Source organism: Bos mutus, chromosome 19 (assembly GCF_027580195.1).
Source record: "Bos mutus isolate GX-2022 chromosome 19, NWIPB_WYAK_1.1, whole genome shotgun sequence".
Lineage (NCBI taxonomy): Eukaryota > Metazoa > Chordata > Mammalia > Artiodactyla > Bovidae > Bos > Bos mutus.
The window spans coordinates 50,754,337-50,778,781 of record NC_091635.1 but is presented as its reverse complement, the minus strand read 5'-3'; the positions used below and the strand labels follow the sequence as shown (position 1 = coordinate 50,778,781).

General features: G+C 37.6%; 1 protein-coding gene across 2 annotated transcripts in view; it reads left to right on the top strand.

The window, feature by feature from the left end:
- Nucleotides 1–24,445, top strand: part of BRIP1 (BRCA1 interacting DNA helicase 1) — a 180,567-nt gene that overhangs the window by 104,617 nt on the left and 51,505 nt on the right. For both annotated transcript variants that reach the window (XM_070390555.1, XM_070390556.1), the window contains exons 15-16: nucleotides 15,952–16,111; nucleotides 17,069–17,190. In XM_070390555.1, coding sequence (XP_070246656.1) covers nucleotides 15,952–16,111; nucleotides 17,069–17,190 — 282 coding nt within the window. The remainder of the gene's footprint in view (nucleotides 1–15,951; nucleotides 16,112–17,068; nucleotides 17,191–24,445) is intronic.

Genomic DNA, 24,445 nt, shown 5'->3' with positions numbered 1-24,445 from the left:
GTTATGTGTATTTTACCACAATTTTAAAAATTATTTGAAAAAGTGAGTCTTAAGTCACTGGATTTGCAGATAATTTGTTATGCAGCAGTAGTGTTCATGGTGTTGTGTCTGCTTGAAATCCACTCTCTGACTCTTCTATTATCCAGAAACTTTATACTCTCCATCCAGCTCAAAGGTTTACTCTATTAAACCATCCTTAACCCTGAGGCAAAGTTAGTCACTCTTTCCTCTGGCTAACCATATACATCTATAAGAGCACTTACCACATTGTATTTTATGCATTTTTCATTTAGGTCTTCTCCACTAGACTGTGAAGTGATGTTTTTCCCAAAGCATTTCACCTTCAAGTTTTATAGTAACAACTTTACAGTAGATTCAGGTTGGCAATACCTGAAAGTAGTAGCTTTTAGGAAAATTGCAGCGGTTGCTTCTTATTAATTTTCTTTTCTCAGTCTAGATTATACCTTAGATTCTAATAGTGCAGATGCACTGACCTTGTTCAGTTTACTTTAACTCTTTGTCTTTTAACAGAGGGATAGAAAATGAGGCCCCCCCCCCCTTTTTAAACTATAATCAGTCTACTCAGGTAAGAAATGAAACGTATAAGTGAATTTATTCATTCTGGTCTCAGCCAGCATTTATTAAGCCAATACTTCTTGACTCTAAAATAGCAAAATTGGTTAAATACATACTTTTTAACCAAATGGTTACTTCAGACATTAATGAACCAATTATGTTGATCAATCAACAGAAATTTGGAATTTGTATTTTAAAGAGTTAAGAATTTGTTTTGTGCTTAAATATCAATTGAGTTTTTATTATTTTCTTTTCAAGAGATTTCAGCAAAGTAGGTGAAGAAATAAATGTATGTTATTTCTCAAATTATTTTCTTTGAAAAATGTTTCACTGCAGGTATTGTGAATTTTTATTAAAATATATCAATAAATGGCTATAAATAAGTATATCAGTTTCAGTAATTACTGCAACTCTGACATTTTCATAGTCTTCATTCTTTTAATAAATTTATGAGAAAGACTACTCCTTGTCTGAGACCATAGGACCTTTCGTTTCCATATAGATAGCCAACAACTACAAGCAATGTTCCTTTCACTTCAGGACAGTATTCCTCCCTATTATTCTTCCTAATATATTACTGACTGCATGCATATTCATTGATAGTTTGATCCTGAACTATAACCCAGCCTCTTGAGATAACACTAAATAGCTAGAGTGTAGGAAGTTGTTTCAATAGAAATGAATATTTGTGGCTTTCTCATATTTTATATTTGGATGCAGCAAGAATTAAGGATATGCCCTTTTTTTCCTTTAATTTAAAATGTTATAAAAATATACTACTGCTAATTTCTCATTTTTATTTCTGCTTTCAAGCAAGTGTGTATTGTTCCTAACATATGCCAACTATCAGTACATATCAACTGAACCAAAGAAAGTAGGTATTTCTTAAATATTAGTACCCTGTGAAATGAATGTGACAGATCATCTTCAGATGGAAAGATATGACAGCTTTTACCTAAGAAATAAATTATGTGAAAAAGATTACAAAAGATGGTAGTCTGTTTAGGCAGGCCTATTAAAAGCATTAAGACTTGAGTACTGGCTATTAAAGTGAGTAAATGGCAATATTATAAAGTTAAACACATGCCAAAAAACATTTTCCAGAGGACCAGGATTGTAACAATACCATTAATGAGGGCAAGGAGGTCTTAATGCAATTTACACTTTCTAAAGTTTCAAAAAGAGGCTTTGAGTTAGTGCATTATTAATGTACTGAACATCTGGAACTGTGTAAAAGCTATAGACATTGAGCATATGCAGGATTTCCCCACTAGGTTGCATTCTAACTTACTGCCTCCCTAGTGAGATACCGGTTTTAAAAAGTTTGAAAAAATAAAATGACAATATCCAGATAAGGCATAAACATTCAAAAATGTCTTTTAATTTGTGAGGTCCTACACAAAAATTTTTTTCTGACCTTATCAAATCTAAGTGATGTGAATGTCAATGAGTAGATTAAATCATCTGTATCACTGTGCATAGACTAGACTCTCTGTATGTGAATAACATTTGCTGTTTATGAGCTAAGTAAACTTTTGTAACAGATTCTTCATATTTTTTACATATATATGTCAAAACCTGAGAGGTGATTCTGTGTCAGTGTACTTTACTCCAGGTTTCTTGATTTTTAGGTGTTTTGTTGGGATACTTAAGAAAATTTTAAAAGTTGAGGGTATTGGGTATATAGTTTTGTATGAATTTTCTGGTAAGGGGCAAGTAATTAAGATGTATATAGATGGCTATTTGAGTGTCACCTGTAATGAGAATGGGAAAACTATAGACCTATTTTTTTTTTAATTTAAAACCAAAAATTTGCCACAGACCATTTTCTCCAAGTAATCAGTATGTTTTTTTGCTATAGAGCTACACTCTAGATTTGCATATATCTCCTGTATAATCCTGAAAAGAATTCTGGCTTTTAAAGTACTTAAAAGAATCTTCATGGAAGAGGTTACAATAAACACATTGTGTTCTGTGGTAATATTGTCTCATAGTCACCAAATCCCCTGATCCCTTTTTCACAGTGTTCCCAGTACCTCCTTACCTGAACTAGAATCTGGATATACACAGAGGACATGCCATTTTCTTGTCAATCCTTTCACGTTGTGATTGCTTTTTTCTCCGTAGTGCCTCAGGATTGGTATCCTATTTACTTTCCATTGCTCTTTCTAAGCCATAACCTCTCCATCTTTTTTTGGAAGGAAGGGAAAAAAGGAAAGGAAAAAGAGAAACTCACCAACAGAAAACTCTAGTCTCTCGGTTCATATCTTTTAATCATGTCATCCTTTCTGCTTCATCTTTATTGATATGTTATAGATCACATGAATACTCTTATCAAGGACTTTGGCACCTGACTTTATAGGGAGTTTTTTTTTTCCTCCTCCTTTACTACCTTCTCTGATCTTCCTTTTCTTTTAACCTTCCTTTTTTTATTCATTTGTTAAATTCATTCAACAAATATGTATTGTCCACTTTCTAGGTACTGGACAGTTAGCAGTGAGCAAGACAAACAAAAATCATTCTGGGGTAAGAGACAGAAAATAAACCAGATGTATAGAAAGATTCTTATGTATTAGATGATGCCATGGACCAAATGTTTATACCTTCCCTGTGCTCAAATTCATATGTTGAATCCCTGACCCCCTCAGTGTGGCTGTGTTTAGGAATGAAGACTCACAGAAAGTAATTAAGGTTAAATGCAATCATAAGGGTGAGACCCTGATCTGATAGCATTAATGTCTGTACTAGAAGAGATACTGGAAATCTTGCTGTCTCCCCCACAGCATGAGCAAAGAGGAAAAAGTGTGTGAGGATTCAGTAAGGTGGCCATCTGCAAGCCTGGAAGAGAATCTCACCAGGAAATGAATCAGCCAGCACCTTGATCTTCAACCTCCCAGTGTCAAGAACTGTGAAAAATAAATTTCTATTTAAATTACCCCATCTGTGGTATATTTTCTCCAGCTTTATTGAAGTATTATTGAATATATATATATAAGTTTAAGTTTATGATTTGATATGTATATTTATTATGAAATGACTGGAGTTTTTGTTTGTTTTAATGGAAGCTAAGGGCTTCCCTGGTGGCTCAGATGGTGAAGAATCTGCCTGCAATGAGGCAGACCCAGGTTTGATCCCTTGATTGGGAAGATCCCCTGGAGAAGGGAATGGCTGCCCACATGAATATTCTTGCCTGGAGAATTCCGTGGACAGAGGAGCCTGGCAGGCTACAGTCCATAGGGTTTCAAAGAGTTGGACACAACTGAGTGATTAACAGTTCACTTTCACTGAGTGGACTAGTACAGACAGATAATGGTAAGCTCTGTGTAGAAAAATAATAATGCAAAGAAGAGGGAAATGGAATTCCTAGGGGAGTGGATAGAGGTACTTTAGAATTTTAGTTGGATGGTTCTGCAAAGCCTGTCAGAGAAGGTGACTTTGAGTAAAGGCCTAAAAGAAGTGGGGAAGCAAACTATTCTGATATGGGGGAAGAATATTCAGACAGAAGGAACCTTGTGGAAGAAGAGTACTGTTTTGTTTGATTGATAAGAAGACTGTGTTGTGTGTGTGTGTGTGTTCATCACTCAGTCATGTCCAATTATTTGCGACCCCACTAGCCTGCCAGTCTCCTCTGTCTGTGAAATTTTCCAAAACACTGGAGTGGGTTGCTGTTTGCTTCTCCTTTTCCTTCTGGGATCTTCCTAACCCAGGAATCAAACCCAGGTCTCCTGCACTGCAAGCAGATTCTTTGCCTTGTTTGATCAACAGGAAGACTACCCTGGTTGAAGCTGAGTAGGGGAGAGGTAAGAGGTGTCACCTCTCAGGTGAATCTCAGGCCAGAGAAGTAGCTGTGGTAAAATCAAGCCACAGTAGGGCTTGGATTTTATTCTGATATGGTAGGAAGCCATTGGAGGCTTTAGACTTAATTTTAAAAGGATTGTGCTGGCTGCTGTATGGAAGCAGACTGTAGAGAGCATAAGAAGCATGGTGATTGTATAAGAGTCAGCGCTAATAACTTATGTGAGAGATGGTAGTGACGTGGACCACTATGGTAGCAGTGTTTAGAGTCTAGACAATATTTGAAAGCAGTGGTGGTAGGAATTGCTGATCATATTTCAGGTGTTTGGAACAGCTCTGACATTGGCCTGGACTTAGGGAAACTTCATAATCAAATACAGACCTTGGAACACTCTCGACTGGATTTTACCGCCGCTGGAGCAGCTAATGACTTTTTTCACACCTTCTCTAACTTTATTTCTAGAAAAAACATTCTGTCTAATCTTCTCAGAATCATTCTTCCTTGTATTGTCAGGATTCTTCGGCAGAACATTCAGAAGCTCGCGACTGAGCTGCATCTGGCTGTTTTAAGAAATAAAAAAGGTGGAGATGCTGGGAGCCATCTCCTGGCATATTGAATATTGAGTGCAGCACTTTCACAGCATCATCTTTCAGGATCTGGAATAGCTCAACTGGAATTCTATCACTGCCGTGAGCCAGCGTGAGGAACTCCACCCATGGCAAAGGTCATGAGGAAGGAGGCTCGGCATACGCCTCAGGAGTCCCCCTGGAAATTCTCGAGCATCTACCCCCAAAACCAGAGTCTGCCTACTTTACTGCTTTGTGCTCTCACCTACCCCTCTGACTTTACAGGGGGCTGTCCCCCACTACCTCTCTCTGAAAAAGAGTTAACTTACAGCTCCAGTTAATAAAGTTCCTGGGTCTGATAGTGTTTCAACCTACAATCTCCTTTGGAAGTCCTCTAGCCTGCCTGAATAGGTTTTTCTGGCCACAGGTGATTGCTCAGAGCCTCCCAACTGTGAGAGGCATGAGATGTTCTAAACTGTCTAAATACAGATTCCTTTGGGCAGTTAAAAGATTGATTAGAAATTGTATTGGTGAAGGGTTTTTCACTTGTTGGGCCAATGTTTGCTGCTAAGTCTCCATATCCCTTACCTGGCAGTGTTTGTAACCTTGGACCCCTGAGTTAATTCTTTTACTTGTTATAGCCCACCACACCTTTGCCCTATAGGAATGCAACTTTATCTAATGCTTTTGAAGGGTGGCTCCTGACCTTTAGAGAAAAATAAGTTTTCTGAAGAAAGGGTCTTAAAATGTTAACAGGCCTCCGGGCCAGAAGATGATGCAAATCACCTAAACTTTTGCATATGATAAGTTTGCAGGAAGAAAGCCTGGCTTACTGCATGTCTCTACCCCTTCCCCCATTATCCTCTATGCATAACTTAAGGTATAAAAACTACTTTGGAAAATAAAGTGCGGGCCTTGTTCACCGAAACTTGGTCTCCCCATGTCGTTCTTTCTCTCACCTTCTGGCTGAATTATTCAGCCTCTTTTCTCCCCTGAATTTCCTCACTGAGCTATCCTTACTTCAGCCTCTCTTCTCCACTGAATTTCCTCACTGAGCTATCCTTATTTAACCACTCTTTATATCCTTAATTAACGTTTAATTAAGCAGTTGTTTCCTGATCCTCGCCGACGCTGTCCCTGCTTCGAATTCCCTGGATCCACCGGGGCTGGACCCTGGCAGGATTGGATGTGCAGTGTGATAGGGAGTAAGATTGCCTTGCTGCACTCTTTTCTTTATTTGTACTCTGCTGCTGATCAGTCTCATCTGTATTCATTCTTGTTATGTCTGATTGTCTTGGTTTCCCAATTTATAGTTCAGTTCTGACTTTCCTATAAGTACCACACTCAAGAGAAAATACACCTCTTCTGTGTCTCCTCTATGATTAATAATCTACTACAACACAGCTTCACTTCTGACACCTGATATATGGGTTTCCATGCGTTAGACAATTGTGTGACGCCAGCTGAGAGTCCTACAGCTTAACTCAGTTATTACAGTATCTGTCTAGAACAGAGTGTCAGATACCAGAGGTTAAGGGCTCCATCCCACAAGACTGTTCCCACTTCAGACAGCAATCTCAAATCCAGGTTATCTGTGTATCTGACTGACTGACTATAAATTGAAGATTCTCACAGCTCCCTTCTCAAGTTTGATCAATGCACTAGAGTGGTTCACAGTTTGATTAATTCACTAGAGTGGTTCACAGAACTCAGAGAAACATTGACTTACATTTCAGTTCAGTTCAGTTCAGTCACTCAGTTGTGTCTGACTCTTTGCGACCCCATGGACTGCAGCACACCAGGCCTCCCTGTCCATCACCAACTCCCGGAGTTTACCCAAACTCGTGTCCATTGAGTCGGTGATGCCATCCAGCCATCTCATCCTCTTTCGTCCCCTTCTCTTCCCACCTTCAGTCTTTCCCAACATCAGGGTCTTTTCTAATGAGTCAGGTCTTCACATCAGGTGGTCAAAGTATTGGAGTTTCAGCTTCAGCATCAGTCCTTCCAGTGAACACTCAGGACTGATCTCCTTTAGGCTGGACTGGTTGGATCTCCTCGCAATCCAAGGGACTCTGAAGAGTCTTCTCCAACACCACAGTTCAAAAGCATCAATTCTTTAGCGCTCAGCTTTCTTCACAGTCCAACTCTCACATCCATACATGACCACTAGAAAAATCATAGGCTTGACTAGGCGGACCTTTGTTGGCAAAATAATGTCTCTGCTTTTTAATATGCTGTCTAGGTTCATCATAGCTTTCCTTCCAAGGAGTAAGCATCTTTTAATTTCACAGCTGCAGTCACCATCTGCAGTGATTTTGGAGCCCCCAAAAATAAAGACTGACACTGTTTCCCCATCTATTACCCATGAAGTGATGGGACCAGATGCCATGATCTTAGTTTTCTGAATGTTGAGCTTCAAGACAACTTTTTCACTCTCCTCTTTCACTTTCATGAAGAGGCTCTTTAGTTCTTCACTTTCTGCCATAAGGGTAGTGTCATCTGCATATCTGAGGTTATTGATATTTCTCCTGGAAATCTTTTGATTCCAGCTTGTGCTTCATCCAGCCCTGGGTTTCTCATGATATACTCTGCATATAATTTAAATAAGCAGAGTGACAATATACAACCTTGACAAACTCCTTTTCCTATTTGGAACCAGTCTGTTGTTCCATGTCCAGTTCTGACTGTTGCTTCCTGACCTGCATACACGTTTCTCAAGAGGCAGGTCAGGTGGTCTGGTATTCCCATCTCTTTCAGAATTTTCCAGTTTATTGTGATCCACACAGTCAAAGGCTTTGGCATAGTCTACCAGCTTATTATAAAGGATATTATAAAAGATACAGTTGACTAGCCAGATGAAGTATATAGGGTGAGGTCTAGAAGAGGTGTGAGCATAGGAGCTTCTGTCTCCACAGAACTGAGGTATCTACCCTCTGGTATGTGAATACATTCACCAACCCAGAAGCTCTCTGAGCTTCATTCTTTTTGGTTTTATGCAGGTTTCGTTAGCCAGCAGTATTGGCTAAATCATCGGGCATTGGCAGTTAACTCAGCCTATAGCCCCTTTCTCCTCCCTGGAGGTTGGAAGTAGGGTTGGAATTTTCATATACCTGGTTCATCAAAAGGATTCCTGACTATTCCAGCCTGTATAGCGTGTGTATGTATGTGTGAGTGTGTGAGTGAGTGTGTGTGTGTGTGTGTGTGTGTGTGTGTGTAAGCTTCCCTACACCAGCATTCATTTCTTGGATGCCAGCAGGATGTCCAAGAATTCAATTCAGTTCTGACACTGTACACCCAGAAATAGAATCAGACTCCACAGATAAAGGGCTCAGAACCACAAGACCACCCTCCACATCCTACACTAGTCTCACGCCCAGGTTGTTACCTATACTTTTGACAGACTGGCTGTAAACCAGAGGTTCCCACTACCCACTCTTTGGGGTTAATAATTTTCTAGAGCAGCCCACAGAATTCAGGAAAACCCATTTACTCACTGGATTACCAATTTATTATAAAAGGATATTAAAGGATATCAGTCAGTAGCCAGATGGAGCAATACACAGTACAGGGTCCCAACAGCCGAGGGAGTGGGACTGAAGTGATGGGCTCCATAGACAACTAACCCTATCCTGAGCTGCTTTTCAAAAGTAACCTCATTAACATAACACAAGACATCTTTATCATTCTCAACACTTGGGAAATTCCAAGGATTTGGGGAGCTGAGCCAGGAATGGTAGATGAAGATCAAATATATATATATATAGGTTATCTGAATGACCAAATGTGTATTTTTCTTGTAAATCACAATATCACAGTTCTGCTGGCAATCAGCTGTTGTCCTCAGGTTGCCTGGGGACTGTCCAAACGTCAGGTGTGGTTGAAGGGACTTGCTATGAATAAATTTTCTAACCTTTATATATGACTCTGGAGCTATTTCAGAAACTGAGAACCGAAGATGCCCCTAATAGTTCTTATTGCTCAGGAAATTCCAAGAGTTTTAGAAGCTCTGTGCCAAGAACAGGAACAAATCCACATATATATATATGTATTTATATTTCTTTTATAAATCCGCATCACACACTGCTTCCTCAATATGTCAGTCTGAGCATCTATTTGTAATCTTTCCTCCCAGTCTTGGCCCTTTTCCAGTGTTGCCTTAAAGAGTGAAAGGTACTGCAGTTTATATTTGGACTAATCAGGTAATCTGGACTAAATATTTGGACTAATCAGGGGGTGTCTATGAGCCTTCTTCTCTCTTTCCTATCATCTCCAATCTAATATCCATGACAAATTGGGATTTACTCCTGGAATGCAAGCATTGTTCAACATCTGACAATCAATTAATATAATACACATTAATAAAATGAAAAAAAATGATCATTTTACATTGTGATTTTACATGCTGTAAAATATGTTATAAGGTATAATTCTTTTGGTATGTTGCTGAACTTTGTCTGCTAGTATAGGTTGAAGTTTTTGCATTGATATTTGTAAGGAATATTGGTCTATAGTTTATTTTTTGCCTATAGTGTCTTTGTTTGCCTTTTGTATCAGGGTAAGGCTGGCCTCTAGAATGGGTCAGGAAATAATTCTCTTTTTTCATTCTCTTGGAAGAGTGTGAGAAGGATTGATACTAATTCTTTAATATTTGATGGAATTCATCAGTGAAACCACCTGATCTAGGGATTTTCTTTGTTGGAAGGTTTTTGATTACTGATTCAAACTCCTTACTTGTTATAAGTCAACTCAGATTTTCTATTCATGATTCAGTTTTTTGAGATTGTGTATTTATAGGAATTTGTCCATTATGTCCTGATTATTATTCAATTTGGTAGCATACAATTGTTCATAGTATTATGATCCTTTTTATTTCTATAAAGTTGGTGGTAATGTCTCCACTTTCTTGTGTGGTTTGAGTAATGTGAGTCATTTTTTTTTTTTTTAGTCAGTCTAGCTAAATATTTGTCAATTTTGTTGATCTTCAAAGAACCAATGTTCATTCCTCTATTTTTTTTTTTCTGTTCTCTATTTCATTTCTTTTTTCTTCTAACTTTTGGCTTAATTTGCTGTACTGTAAAATGCAGTTAGGTATTAATTTGAGGTCTTTTTAATGTTTGCATTTACAGCTAAAATATCTTTCATAGCACAGTTTCACTGTGTCTTGTAAGTTATATTTGTATTTTTGTTTTGATGTGTCCAAAGGTATTTTCTAATTTTCCTTGTAATTTCTGATTTTATCCAATGATTGTTTAAAAGTGTGTTGTTTATATTGTATAGCACAGGGAATTATAACAGTTATCCTGTAATAACTCATAATGGAATATAATCTACAAAAATATTGAATCCCTATTCTCTACACAAGAAACCAACATAATATTGTAAATCAACTGTACTTTAATTTTTTAAAAGTGTGTTTCATTTTCATGTGAATTTTACAGTTTTCTTTCTGTTGTTGATTTCTATTTCCACCTCATTGTAGTCAGAAAAAACACTGAATCCTTTTAAAATGTGCTTTGTATTGTGGCCTAACCTGTGATCTATCCTAGAGAGGTTTTTTTTTTTTTTTTTTTTATTTAAACTTGATTTTATTTTATTTTTAAACTTTACATAATTGTATTAGTTTTGCCAAATATCAAAATGAATCCACCACAGGTATACATGTGTTTCCCATCCTGAACCCCCTCCTCCTCCTCCTCCCCCCCATACCATCCCTCTGGGTCATCCCAGTGCACTAGCCCCAAGCATCCAGTATCGTGCATCGAACCTGGACTGGTAACTCGTTTCTTACATGATATTTTACATGTTTCAATGTCATTCTCCCAAATCTTCCCACCTCTCCCTCTCCCACAGAGTCCATAAGACTGTTCTATACATCAGTGTCTCTTTTGCTGTCTCATACACACGGGTTATTGTTACCATCTTTCTAAATTCCATATATATGCGTTAGTATACTGTGTTGATGTTTTTCCTTCTGGCTTACTTCACTCTGTATAATAGGCTCCAGTTTCATCCACCTCATTAGAACTGATTCAAATGTATTCTTTTTAATGGCTGAGTAATACTCCATTGTGTATATGTACCATAGCTTTCTTATCCATTCATCTGCTGATGGACATCTAGGTTGCTTCCATGTCCTGGCTATTATAAACAGTGCTGCGATGAACATTGGGGTACACGTGTCTCTTTCCCTTCTGGTTTCCTCAGTGTGTATGCCCAGCAGTGGGGTTGCTGGATCATAAGGCAGTTCTATTTCCAGTTTTTAAGGAATCTCACACTGTTCTCCATAGTGGCTGTACTAGTTTGCATTCCCACCAACAGTGTAAGAGGGTTCCCTTTTCTCCACACCCTCTCCAGCATTTATTATTTGTAGACTTTTGGATTGCAGCCATTCTGACTGGTGTGAAATGGTACCTCATAGTGGTTTTGATTTGCATTTCTCTGATAATGAGTGATGTTGAGCATCTTTTCGTGTGTTTGTTAGCCATCTGTATGTCTTCTTTGGAGAAATGTCTATTTAGTTCTTTGGCCCATTTTTTGATTGGGTCATTTATTTTTCTGGAGTTGAGCTGTAGGAGTTGCTTGTATATTTTTGAGATTAGTTGTTTGTCAGTTGCTTCATTTGCTATTATTTTCTCCCATTCTGAAGGCTGTCTTTTCACCTTGCTAATAGTTTCCTTTGATGTGCAGAAGCTTTTAAGGTTAATTAGGTCCCATCAAAACCCTGTGGTTACTAGAGGATGTTTTTACACACAACTGAGACGAATGTGTATTTTGCTTTGTTAGATGGAGTGTTCTGTATATGTCTGTTAGCTCTAATTAGTTTATGGTATTTTTCAAGTTCTCTTTATCTTGTTGAATTTCTATCTGGTTGTTTTGTTCATTATTGACATTGGAATGTTGAAGTTTGTTACTATTATAATAGAACTATTTGTTTCTCTCTGTTCTGTTAATTTTTGTTTTGTATGTGTTCTGAGGCTCTGTTCTTATGTGTTTGTATGTTTATAATTGTATCTTCATGAATTGATGCTTTTTTGATATATAATATTCTTTGTCTCTAACAATTTTTTACTTAAAGCCCACTTTTTATGGCTGTGTTTTATTTTCCAGCATCTTTTTTATTTCAACTGAAGGACTCCCCCTAGTATTTCTTGTAAGGAATCTCATGGTGATGAACTCCCCCAGTTTTTGTAATTCTGGGAAAGTTTCTCTCTCCTCCTCCTCCTCACCACCTCTTAACCTCCTCCTCTTCCCATTCTTTCTGCATTTTGAGGGCCAATTTTTTTCTTTCAGCACTTTGAATATATTATCCCATTCCCTTCTTGTTTTGCTCTTGCTACTTTCAAAATTCTGTCTTTGATTTTTTGACAATTTGTTTATAATACGTCTCAGTGTAACCTTCTTTGGATTCACCCTTTTTGGTGTCTGTTGGCTTCTTGAACCTGGATATCCATTCTCCCCTACCAGATATGAGAAGTTTCTGGCTACTAATTCTTTAAATAAACTTTGTACCTTTCTCTCACTTTGTTTTTTTTTTGCCTTCTGTGTATATTTGTCTATTTGAGGGTGTCTTGTAAATCCCCCAGGCTTTCTTGACTCTATTTCATTCTCTTTTCTTTATATTTGTCTGACTAGATTATTTAAATGACCTGTGTTTTAGTTCACTGATTCTTTATTTTGATTGACTATGACTGCTGTTGAATCCCTCTGGTGAACTTTTTATGTCAGTTACTGTATTCTTCAGCTCCAAAATTTCTGTTTTGCTCTGTTTTATATTTTCTGTTTCTTTTTTTAAAATTCTCATTTTATTCATGTATCATTTCCCTGAGCTTGTTGAGCATCTTTATGATGGTTGCTTTAAATTCTTCATCAGGTAAATCATATACCTCAATTCTTTATGGCTGATTTTCTGGAATTTATTTTGTTCCTTTGATTGGGTCATTTCCTCCTGTTTCTTCATTCCATGTGACTTTGGGTTTGTATCTACCCATTTAAAACAACAGCCACCTCTCCCAGTCTTTTATGGGCTGGTTCTGTACAGGGAAAGATCTTCACCAGTTCCAGTTGTAGATTCTGGAGGCCTCTCAAACCTTTTCTGTGGATGTTCCTTCTCTTAACTTGTGTGTGTAGATTCCTGATTAGAAGGATTTTTCAGTTTCTTTTTAATTGTGATATTCACAACTTATTTATAAACTTGTGGCCATTTTCATTGTCCATAAATTTCTGAAGTTCTTCGAATCCAAAATCAGTGGATAGAATGTCTTTTATAGTTATCCATTGTAGCAAATTTTGAAATATTGCATATATCACACCTGCTTTGAAATTTTTCTAAGCTTTTGTAAACAAATATTTCTAAATCATTTATAACCTTTTGATATTCTGAATTCTGTTCTGCATAATGGAGGAAAAATCCCTGCTGGATTTTGGGGGGAAATTTCTACTTTGATCCAATTTCCTTTTTATTTCTCAGATTTTTCTTTGTAAAGAGATGTTAATCTATTAAAATGGAATATATTTTGGAATCATCAACTTAATGGTCTTCCTTAAGTAAAGTAAAAGTGAAAGTGAAGTCAGTCAGTAAAATGCTGTGTGTTTCTCCAGATTTTGAATGTTCAAAACACTGGAGTTGTTATTCTTTTGGATTCAAGGAATCAGAAGTGAAATATTATCTGTGTTTTCAGAAAACAGTATAGCACCATTGAATTTAATTCTATTAAGAATCAATAATTATGCAGATTCGTGATACTTTTCATCTGGTTTTACATCCTTGGGATATTTTTATGCTCTTCTAACTGAATTACAGCAGCTAAAAGAGACTAAGAATTTGCATGATGAGAAACTTTGATTCAGAAGGTGTATATTCAAAAAGTAAATTCTAATAGCCAAAGTAAAGAAGTTTTTTAAATTAATAATATCCCTGTTGTTTTTTACCTATTAACGTGGTGTTATGGGAAAATTTTATTCTTACTGATCAGAATACCCTGATCAATGTATAATATGCAGTGAATTGTTTTACCAATTAGTGATTTTCTTAGTGTGTTCTAGTTGTTGGAATAAAATACTCCAGACCTGGTAGCTTATGAACAGTGGATCATATTTCTCATAGCCCTGCTGGAAGTCCCAGATTAGGGTGCCAGCATGGTTGGGTGAGGACCCTCTTCCTGTGGGGAGCCAGTTCTCTCTTGCTATGCCCTCGTGGTAGAAGGGGCAAGGGAACTCTGTGAGATCTCAAAAATAAGAGCAGTATCCCATTTGTGAAAGCTCCATGCTCATGACCAAATCACTTTTAAAGACCCCACTTCCAAATACTTTTAGCTTTAGAGATTAGGATTTCAACATAGGATTTTGGAGGGATACAAACATTTAGACCATAGCAGTGATTTGGACAGAGGAGCCTGGTGGGCTACAGTCCATGAGGTCGCTAGGAGTCGGATTCGACTGAGCGACTTCACTTTCACTTTTCACTTTCCTGCATTGGAGAAGGAAATGGCAACCCACTCCAGTGTTCTTGCCTGGAGAATCCCAGGGTCAGGGGAGCTTGTGGGCTGCCGTCTCTGGGGTCGCACAGAGTCGCACATGACTGAAGCGACTTAGCAGCAGCAGCAGTGATTTTTAAAAAATTTGTTTTGTTGTCTTATTATTGTTTCCAAAAATAGATATGTTAAAATTCTGAGGAAATAAATCATCTTACAAAAATTAATTTTTGTTCTCTGGAGGTTTGAAGTAATTTCTTGATGCTTGCCTAGATTGTGACTTCCCTGGTAGCTCAGACGGTTAAGTATCTGCCTACAATGTGGGAGATCCGGGTTCGATCCTGGGTTGGGAGGATCCCCTGGAGAAGGAAGTGGCAACCCAATCCAGTACTCTTGCCTGGAAAATCCCATGGATGGAGGAGCCTGATAGGCTACAGTCCATGGGGTCACAAAGAGTTAGACACGGCTGAGAACCTTCACTTCACTCACTGCCTATATTGTAATAATTGGCCCATATGACATAGAACTCTTTGCATAAAACAAGTAAAACAGTTCAACTTAAGTCATAATAATCTCTACCACTGTTTTTTTTTTTTAATTTATTTCAATTCTTATCTTTACTAACTTCTGCTTTCTTATTACCTTTATTCCATACCACATGTTTTGGATTATGGGTACGTTTTTTAGTCATTCAGATCTAAAGATGTCATGAATTCTGTTGATTTCTTCTCTGTGTGTTCTCTTTTGTTGTTATTTATTTTCTTTTTGCAGCTTTATTGAGATATAATTGGCATATAACCCATATGCTCTTTAAGAATATAATCTTTAGTGTTGAGTTTGTATGTTTGTTTTTTTCCACTAACTTTATGTTATTGACTTTTAATCTAAGTTTGTATTGTTGCTAGAATATGTGGTTAATCTGATATTCTTTGAAATTTGTTGAAAGTCCTTTTTTAATCTGTCATATGGTTGTTTTTGTAAATGTTCCACTTGTGCTTTTATGTTTTGTACTTGTTGGCTGCCTGAGGTTCTGTTTATATATTTGCTCAATTCAGTTTATCAGTGATGATCAAGTTTTCAAGCAGCGTGGCTGCCTATGTACTATGTAAAATGATCTTTAAAAATCTTCATTTAATTAAGGATATTAAGAACTTTACCTTAGATTTAGAGATAACTTAAAATTTATGAACTTCGAAGTAATTTTTTTCCTGCTTCTGAAATCCCCAAGATAGCAATGACAGACATAGTAGCAGTAGCAGCAGTAATGTTAGAAGCAATAATAATGATAACAGCAGCCATAGCAGCCACCATCCATGAAGCTCTTACTGTGTGCAGGGCCTCATTCAAAGCTTTCTAAATTGGTTAATGAATTTACCCAGTCACAGCTCTATGACATATAATTGTTTTCCTCATTTTTTAGACTAAAACACAAATGTTAATACTCTTGCCATAGTCATGTTGTAATCAGATTGTCTTTAAACAGATAAATATGTTTGTTCAGTTGGATACACAAGAAACTCAATGTTTTCTTTCCCCTTTTCAGTTATTAGAAAAGTTAAAAGAACGTTGGCTCTCTACTGGCTTATGGCATAATCTGGAGTTGGTGAAGACAGTCATTGTAGAACCACAGGGAGGAGAAAAAATTGATTTTGATGAATTACTGCAGATGTACTACGATGCAATCAAGTACAAAGGAGAAAAAGGTAAATGGAAATTATTTGATAGCGAAAAAATTTTTTACCATAAAGTGACAAGTTGGTGCTGTTAGAATTGTATTTGTATTGCCTTTTTTTCAAAAATTATTTCTATAATCCTGAGTGAAAAGAAAATTAAGTTAAAGAAATTCTTCTGTTTGGAATTGTTCTCCTATGAGTACTTTCACTTGAAGATGCCAGTTCAGTTTTAAGAAATGGGATGCCTTCAGGTATTATCCTATAAACTTCTGTACACTACCTAAAATGTTTTGTCAAAGAAGATGGTAGAGTATGCATTAATATCTTCCTTACTACTAGTGGAAGGAGGTTACATTTTATGCAAAAATATACTTTGTGCTTATATTTAATTGCGTAAAGTAAACATAACTAAAGGCTAAATTTCAAAGTTAGAAAATGCCCATAAAACATTTCACAGAAAGGGCTAATAATAATAACTTGTGAACAGTGAAACATCACAAAGATGCTATAACATAATTGTCAATATCCTTGTATGATAAGATTATGCACATTCTGTGTGTGTATGTTTTAAATACTTTGCAATATAATATTGATCTAATGATACAGAGTCCTTTAAATCCTTCTGATAACTTTACATTCTGGTGGTAAAGGTAGTGATCTCAATTTCAGATATTTTAAAGATGAAACAGTTGATTCACAATTGCTCAGTTCACATGCAGGTTATTACTCTGACATGGTTTTTCTATATAGTGTAACTGGGAGATACACAGTTTGTAAATTGATCCTACCATGTTGTGTCAAAATGTAATTTTGTTTTATTTGAAGACATTGAACTTTAAAAACTTTATCTTACAGTAGTTTTTAATTTTGAGTCTTTTTAATTTGATATTATAGTTAATAATCAGATCTTTTCAAAATGACAAGAATAAGACATTTTCTGGGAATCTTGATTATGCTTTTAAAAATGTTGATTTTCTGTTGCTTAAGATGGAGCCCTCCTGGTGGCAGTTTGTCGTGGTAAAGTGAGTGAGGGTCTGGATTTCTCAGATGATAATGCCCGCGCTGTCGTAACAATAGGAATTCCTTTTCCAAATGTGAAAGATCTTCAGGTAGGCCATCAAAGCCTTAGAAGTTGTATGTATCACAGAAGTTGTTTGTTTTGTGTAAAGTTAACTATACGTTTTTCTTGTATCCTCAGACATTCTATGTTAATGCTCTAGTGACTCAGAATGAGTGAGAAAGGTTTAGTAGATTTGGGTTTATTTTTAACCTGCACTGTCTTTTACTCAAAACGAATGCTTTTCAAAGTATAGGACTGGATCAAGAGCATCAGTACCACTTGTGTCATCTGCATTATCAGTATCAAGTAAGGGAAATACATATTTGCAGGTTCCATCCAGTGCTCCTGAATCAGAAACTCTGGAGATAGACCCCAGCAATCTGTGTTTTATCAAACTCTGAGCCACAGACTGACAGAGAACCCCCCAGGGAATTCTAGGGCCCTTTCTTCTCTCTGATGCCATGTCTTGCCCTGCAGATTTCAGTGATTTTTGCTGCTACGAGTTCTGCTGTCTTCCACTTCAGCTCAGCAGGACCACCGAACTCTGCTTGTACTTCTGTGTTCTGCGCTATTGTTGAAAAATTATACCCAGAGGAGCACTGAGAGTCATGGAGTTCACCTAATGGATTTCCGTTGTCTCTGAGATTACAGTCTTATGCTGCCCTGTGTCTGCCCCGCTGAAAGCAGTTGCTTTATTTATTTTGTCCAATTTACAGTTACTTACAGTGGGAGGAATATCCCTAAGACAGTTATTCTGCGTTGGCCAGAAACAGGAGTTTTGTTTCACTATCACTGATTGTTCACTAAAAATTTTTGAAAACTATTTGTTGTAATAATTTGAATCCTAGGGTGATATTATTATCTTTACTGGGAAGAATTTTCTTTTATTGCTACAGGAATTTGAAGGTGCTAGGAATCTGAGACCAAGACTTAAGGTTTTCTGACTCTACTGAGTATAATCTGTATCCCTTTCAGGATGCAACCTGTTAGGATCTCATATTAAAGCAAGAATTCTTTCCCTCGGTAATTATCTTTTTCATTGATAATATTTTACTAGACATTTGGAATTACATAGTATTAACAATGTTAATATTTCTCAAGTTAGCTCCTATACTCTCCTAACCTCTGGTCCTCCTCAATATTTCTGAAAGTCCTCAAGGGATATTTAATCCTTTCAGTCTTCAGTAACTTTGTTGGCTTCCATTGCCTTTCTCCAGCCACAAGTGTTAGTACTGAAAGTTTTGATGACCGTTCATTAGGGCTCCTTTTCTAAAATGGCGAATGCTGCCTCTGACTAGTACTATGATGAAACAGTAGACATCTACTCAAGAAAACTGTTGGGTTCACCCTCAACGGCATTAATGCTCATTCCACTGAAGCTAAGTGCTGTTGATGGCACTACTATTAGCAGTGGTAGTGTCTTTTTTGAATGTCTTAACATTTTATCTTGAGTATATTTACAGTGTTATATTACTGTACAGATGCTGCTTTGTTTAAGCAGAAAGAATCCCACACTTTCTACCACACGTTCTTCCCATGTCTTAAATATAAATTTTTTCCCCTGCAACTAGCACTTTGACCTTTTGCTTGTATCGTCTTTCACTCTTGGACCTATATATGAGTCCTTGAGAACTGGAAAAGGAGATAGCTTTATGGCTAATAACTGGGTTGTATTAAATATCACACTCACAAAGTAACAAGCCCTGAAAGGATTCACATCAAACTCATAATAGTGATTATGTATGAGAAGAGAAAGGAATGATTTTGGAGGTAGTTATCAGGGACCTTATTAACTAGTTAATATTAGCTACTAACTAGCTTAACTAGTTATCAGGGACTTTCCTGTCCCCAGTGACTTTAGCTTTTCCTATAATGTTTGTTTTACTAAAAAACAAACTGAAAGAAAATATAGTGAGAACATAATTGTTTATTTTGTTATTCTTTGAAAAAAATCTTTAAAATTAAATAGTTTTTACTTGTGAAGAAAAAAAAATGCATTTACCTTCTATTTTCTCTATCTTCTCTCACAACAGCTGTGATTCTAGGTGTTGTTTATTGCACCAGTCTTGGGCTTCTTAATGCTTTCTTTCCTCAGGATAAGTTCTTCCCAGGCAACATCTCAGTCTGTCATTGAAAAACAAAAAAAAGATACCGGTGACATGCTCTGACATTCCTCAGTCATGGTCTTGCTTGTCTGTGCTTATCTGAAATCCAATGGCTCTAGTTATATAAAACAGCAAAATCACAGAAGCTTCAGTGAGGTCTGCACAGGGAGGAGGAAGGTTATTCTAAAGTGGTTATTCTAAACCACCCCTAGTGGTTCCTAAAGGGGGCAAGTAGATGGACCCAAGAATAGTCTAAGCTGCAGGATCAAGGGACAGATGAAGAGGAAAAGTCTTTACTGGAAAGACTTGTAAGGGAAAGTATATTTCTTGATGCTGTATTTCTGGGCCAGTCCTTCCTAACAAACAATTCTAAAATTCAGTGGCTTGAAACACCAGTCATTCACTGTGGGTCAACATCTATGAGGGTGGGGTGGGCAATAGATGATTTCAGCTGAGCTTAGTTGCCTTGCTATGGTTTGACCAGCATAGGTTGAGTTCAACTGGATCAGCTCTGCTGTACATGTATCTCATCCTTTGTGAACCAACAGACCAGCCAAAACATGTTATCATTGCAATGGCAGAGGTGCAGGAGGCAAGCTTGACTGTCTAAGCAATTATCAAACACCTACCTCTGTCACATTAGCTAACACGTTGCCTAAAGTATGTCACATGCACAAGCCCTAAGTCAGCAGTGGTTGGGGGTGGTGGTGGTGGATATTTTCCATTACATATGATAAAGGGCTAAGAATAAGGACTCCAAAATGAAGTCTTGGCCTTTAAAAAAAAATAATAATAATAATTAAAGCATGTTTATGGCTTCCCAAAGCCTTTGACTGTGTGGATCGCACTTCTGAAAGAGATGGGAATACTAGACCACCTGACCTGCTTCTTGAGAAACCTATATGCAGGTCAGGAAGCAACAGTTAGAACTGGACATGGAACAACTGACTGGTTCCAAATAGGAAAAGGAGTACGTCAAGGCTGTCCCTGCTTATTTAAATTATATGCAGAGTACATCACGAGAAATGCTGGGCTGGAAGAAGCACAAGCTGGAATCAAGATTGCTGGTAGAAATATCAATAATCTCAGATATGCAGATGACACCACCCTTGTGGCAGAAAGTGAAGAGGAACTAAAAAGCCTCTTGGTGAAAGTGAAAGTGGAGAGTGAAAAAGTTGGTTTAAAGCTCAACATTCAGAAAATGAAGATCATGGCGTCTGGTCCCATCACTTCATGGGAAATAGATGGGGAAACAGTGGAAACAGTGTCAGACTTTATTTTTTTGGGCTCCAAAATCACTGCAGATGGTGATTGCAGCCATGAAATTAAAAGACGCTTACTCCTTGGAAGGAGGATTATGACCAACCTAGATAGCATATTCAAAAGCAGAGACATTACTTTGCCAACAAAGGTCCGTCTAGTCGAGGCTATGGTTTTTCCTGTGGTCATGTATGGATGTGAGAGTTGGACTGTGAAGAAAGCTGAGTGCCAAAGAATTGATGCTTTTGAACTGTGGTGTTGGAGAAGACTCTTGAGAGTCCCTTGGACTGCGAGGAGATCCAACCAGTCCATTCTAAAGGAGATCAGTCCTGAGTGTTCATTGGAAGGACTGATGCTAAAGCTGAAACTCCAGTACTTTGGCCACCTCATGCAAAGGGTTGACTCATTGGAAAAGACTCTGATGCTGGGACGGATTGTGGGCAGGAGGAGAAGGGGACGACAGAGGATGAGATGGCTGGATGGCATCACCGACTCGATGGACATGAGTTTGAGTGAACTCCGGGAGTTGGTGATGGACAGGGAGGCCTGGCGTGCTGCGATTCATGGGGTCGCAAAGAGTCGGACACGACTGAGTGACTGGACTGAACTGAACTGAACTGATGGCTTCCCTGGTGGCTCAGATAGTAAAGAATCTGCCTGCAGTGCAGGCAGGATATAAGATATCCTGTCATCCCCTTCTTCTCCTGCCTTCAATCTTTCCCAGGATCAGGGTCTTTTCCAATGAGTCAGTTAGGATATAAAAAATACAAAAGTTTGAAATTTTAATAGAGTCCACATTATGTTTTGCTGTTTCTGCCTGTGCTTTTGGTGTCATATTTAGTAAGCTGTTGCCAAATCCATGGTCATGCAGCTTTGCCCCTTATGTTTTTTTCAAAGAGTTTCATGGTTTTAGCTCTTAAATTTAAAAATTTGCTCTATTTTGAGTAAATTTTTACATATATTATAAGATGGATCTAGCTTCTTTATATCTAAAATGAGTCTCTTTTAGACATTATATTATTGGATTATATTTTTTAATTCATTCTGCCAATCTCTGCCTTTCCATTGGAGAATTTAATCCAGTTAAAGTAATCATTCTTAAGGAAGGGCTTAGTTTTACCATTTAACTGTTTTCTGCCTGTCTTTTGTGACTTTTGTTCCTCAATTCCTTTTTGTTTAGCCTTTTTTTTTTTATTGTTGTATGGTATTTTGATTCCCTTCTCTTCTTTTGTATATATTTTTAGTTATTTTCTTACTGTTACCTTAGGAGTTAGAAGTAACATCTTAATCTCTGTCTCTCCCTTTTTCTGTTACATAAATTACACCTTTATACATTGTATGCCATTAGCTTAATTTATAATTATTCTTTTATGTATTTTCCTTTTAAAAAGTTGCAAAACAAAAAGTTCAATAATATTGGCTTTTATATTTACCTATGTAGTAAGTTTTACCAGTGTTTTTTTTTTTCAGTTTTGAAGGCACATGGTGCTCTGCTTTATTTTTTTTTTTTTTTAATATTATAACTTTAAAATTCTTTAATAGAAACACTGAAAAACAGCAAACATCCTTTAAAAAGGAATTTATACTTCCTAAAGTACATACTTAGGACTTCCCTGGTAGCTCAACTGGTAAAGAATCTGCCTGCAATGCAGGAGACCCCAGTTCGATTGCTGGGTTGAGAAGTTCTCCTGGAGAAGGGAGAGGCTACCCACTCCAATACGATTGGACTTCCCTGGTGGCTCAGATGGTAAATAATCCGCCTGCAATATGGGATACCTGGGTTCAATCCCTGGGTTATGAACAGCAGAGACATTACTTTGTGGACAAAGGTTCATCTAGGCAAAGCTATGGTTTTTCCAGTGGTCATGTATGGCTGTGAGAGTTGGACCATAAAGAAAGCTGAGCGCTAAACAATTGATGCTTTTGAACTGTGGTGTTGGAGAAGACTCTTGAGAGTCCCTTGGACTGCCAGGAGATTCAACCAGTCAGTCCTCAAGGAAATCAGTCCTGAATATTCATTGAAAGGACTGATGTTGAAGCTGAAACTCCAAAGCTGAAACTTTGGCCACCTGATGCAAAGAACTGACTCACTGGAAAAGACCCTGATCCTGGGAAAGATTGAAGGCAGGAGAAGAAGGGGATGACAAAGAATGAGATGTTGGATGGCATCACCGACTCGATGGATATGAGTTTGAGCAAGCTCCAGGAGTTGGTGATGGACAGGGAAGCCTGGTGTGCTGCAGTCCATGGGATTGCAAAGTGTAGGGCACAACTGAGCTTCTGAACTGAACTGAAAACATGTATTTACACTGTCTTCATTATAGTGTATTTTGTGTGTGTGTGTTAGTCACTTGGTTGTGTCCGATTATTTGCAACCCCATGGACTGTAGCCCACCAGGCTCCTCTGTCCATGGAATTCTCCTGGCAAGAATACTGGAGTGATGGTCATTTTGTTCTCTGTTATATTTTAGTGTTTATAAATATGATTTATAGTCTGTTGGATGGGGTTCCTCAAAGATAAGGACAATTTCTTAACTATCTTTGTTTCCACACTTAAATATTGCCTTGGACTATAGTGAGTGTTCAGTAAATTAGTTTAATTAAGGATTAGATATAAAACCATTTACCTCAGGCTGGGACTTGAACCCGTGTGCCAGGACTCAAACCCATCCAAAACCCTGCTTGGGAATTGAACCCACAAAGCTGGGACTCAAACCAAGCTAAAACCCAGTTTGGTACTCTAATCCACGTGGCTGGGACTTGAACCTGGCCAAGACACACAGTCTTCCAAATGAGTTCACAGACCTGGTTTTAGGACCTGATGAATCTCAGGTTCTTGATGTCTCATTGCAGAAAGAATTCAGTGAGAGACAAAGTGATAGGTTAAGAAGTGGATTAATTCAGAGAGAAATACTTCACAGACAGAGTGTGGGCCATTGCAGAGGGTGACTGTGACCTTGAAATGTGGTATGGTTAGCTTTCATGAGCTGGATAATTTCATAGGCTAATGAATGGGTAGATTATTCCAATCATTTAGGGGAAGAAATGGAGATTTCCAGAAACTGGGCCACTGCTCGCTTTTTGGTCTTTGATGGTCAGCCTTGGAACTGTCATGGCGCCTCTGGGTATGTCATTTAGCTTGCTGATGTGTTACAGTGAGCATATACTAAGGATCACGGTCTAGTTGAAATTGACTTGTCTACCATCTTGGACATAGTTGGTTTTAATCATCATTTTATGTTGGGCCCTCAGGCTATGTCATTCTTGCAAAGGTTGTGCCCTGCTCTCTTTCCTCCTGTTTCAGATGTTTATTTTTTAATATAGTTTAAATCTTAAATATATACTTTTATATTTAAATATGTTTATTATAACTAGTAAATATATGTTAAAGCAAAATTAATTAAGACTAAATTTGTGTGTGCTTAGTCACTCAGTCATGTCCAACTCTTTGCAACCCCATGGACTGTAACCCACCAGGCACCTCTGTCCATGGGATTCTCCAGGCAAGAATACTGGAATAGGTTGCCATGCCCTCCTCCAGGGGATCTTCCTGACACAGGGATTGAACCCAGATCTCCTGCACTGCAGGCAGATTCTTTACTATCTGAGCCACTAGGGAAGCCCAGGAATAATGAGTGGGTACCCTATCCCTTCTCCAGGGGATCTTCCTGATCCAGATATTGAACCAAGGTCTCCTGCATTGCAGGCAGATTCTTTACCAACCGAGCTACCAGGGAAGCCCAAAACTAAATTTAAATATATTTTAAATAAGTTATCAAAATAGTATTTGGTTTTGTTGCTTATTTTACTTGACATTAAAAAAAAGAAAAACAGTCCTTCATTCCTAGACTCTTTAATTAAGGCATGATAATGATAGTGATCATTATTAGATGATGAGTAGGACAGTAGTAAACATTCATATATAACATAATAAGGCAG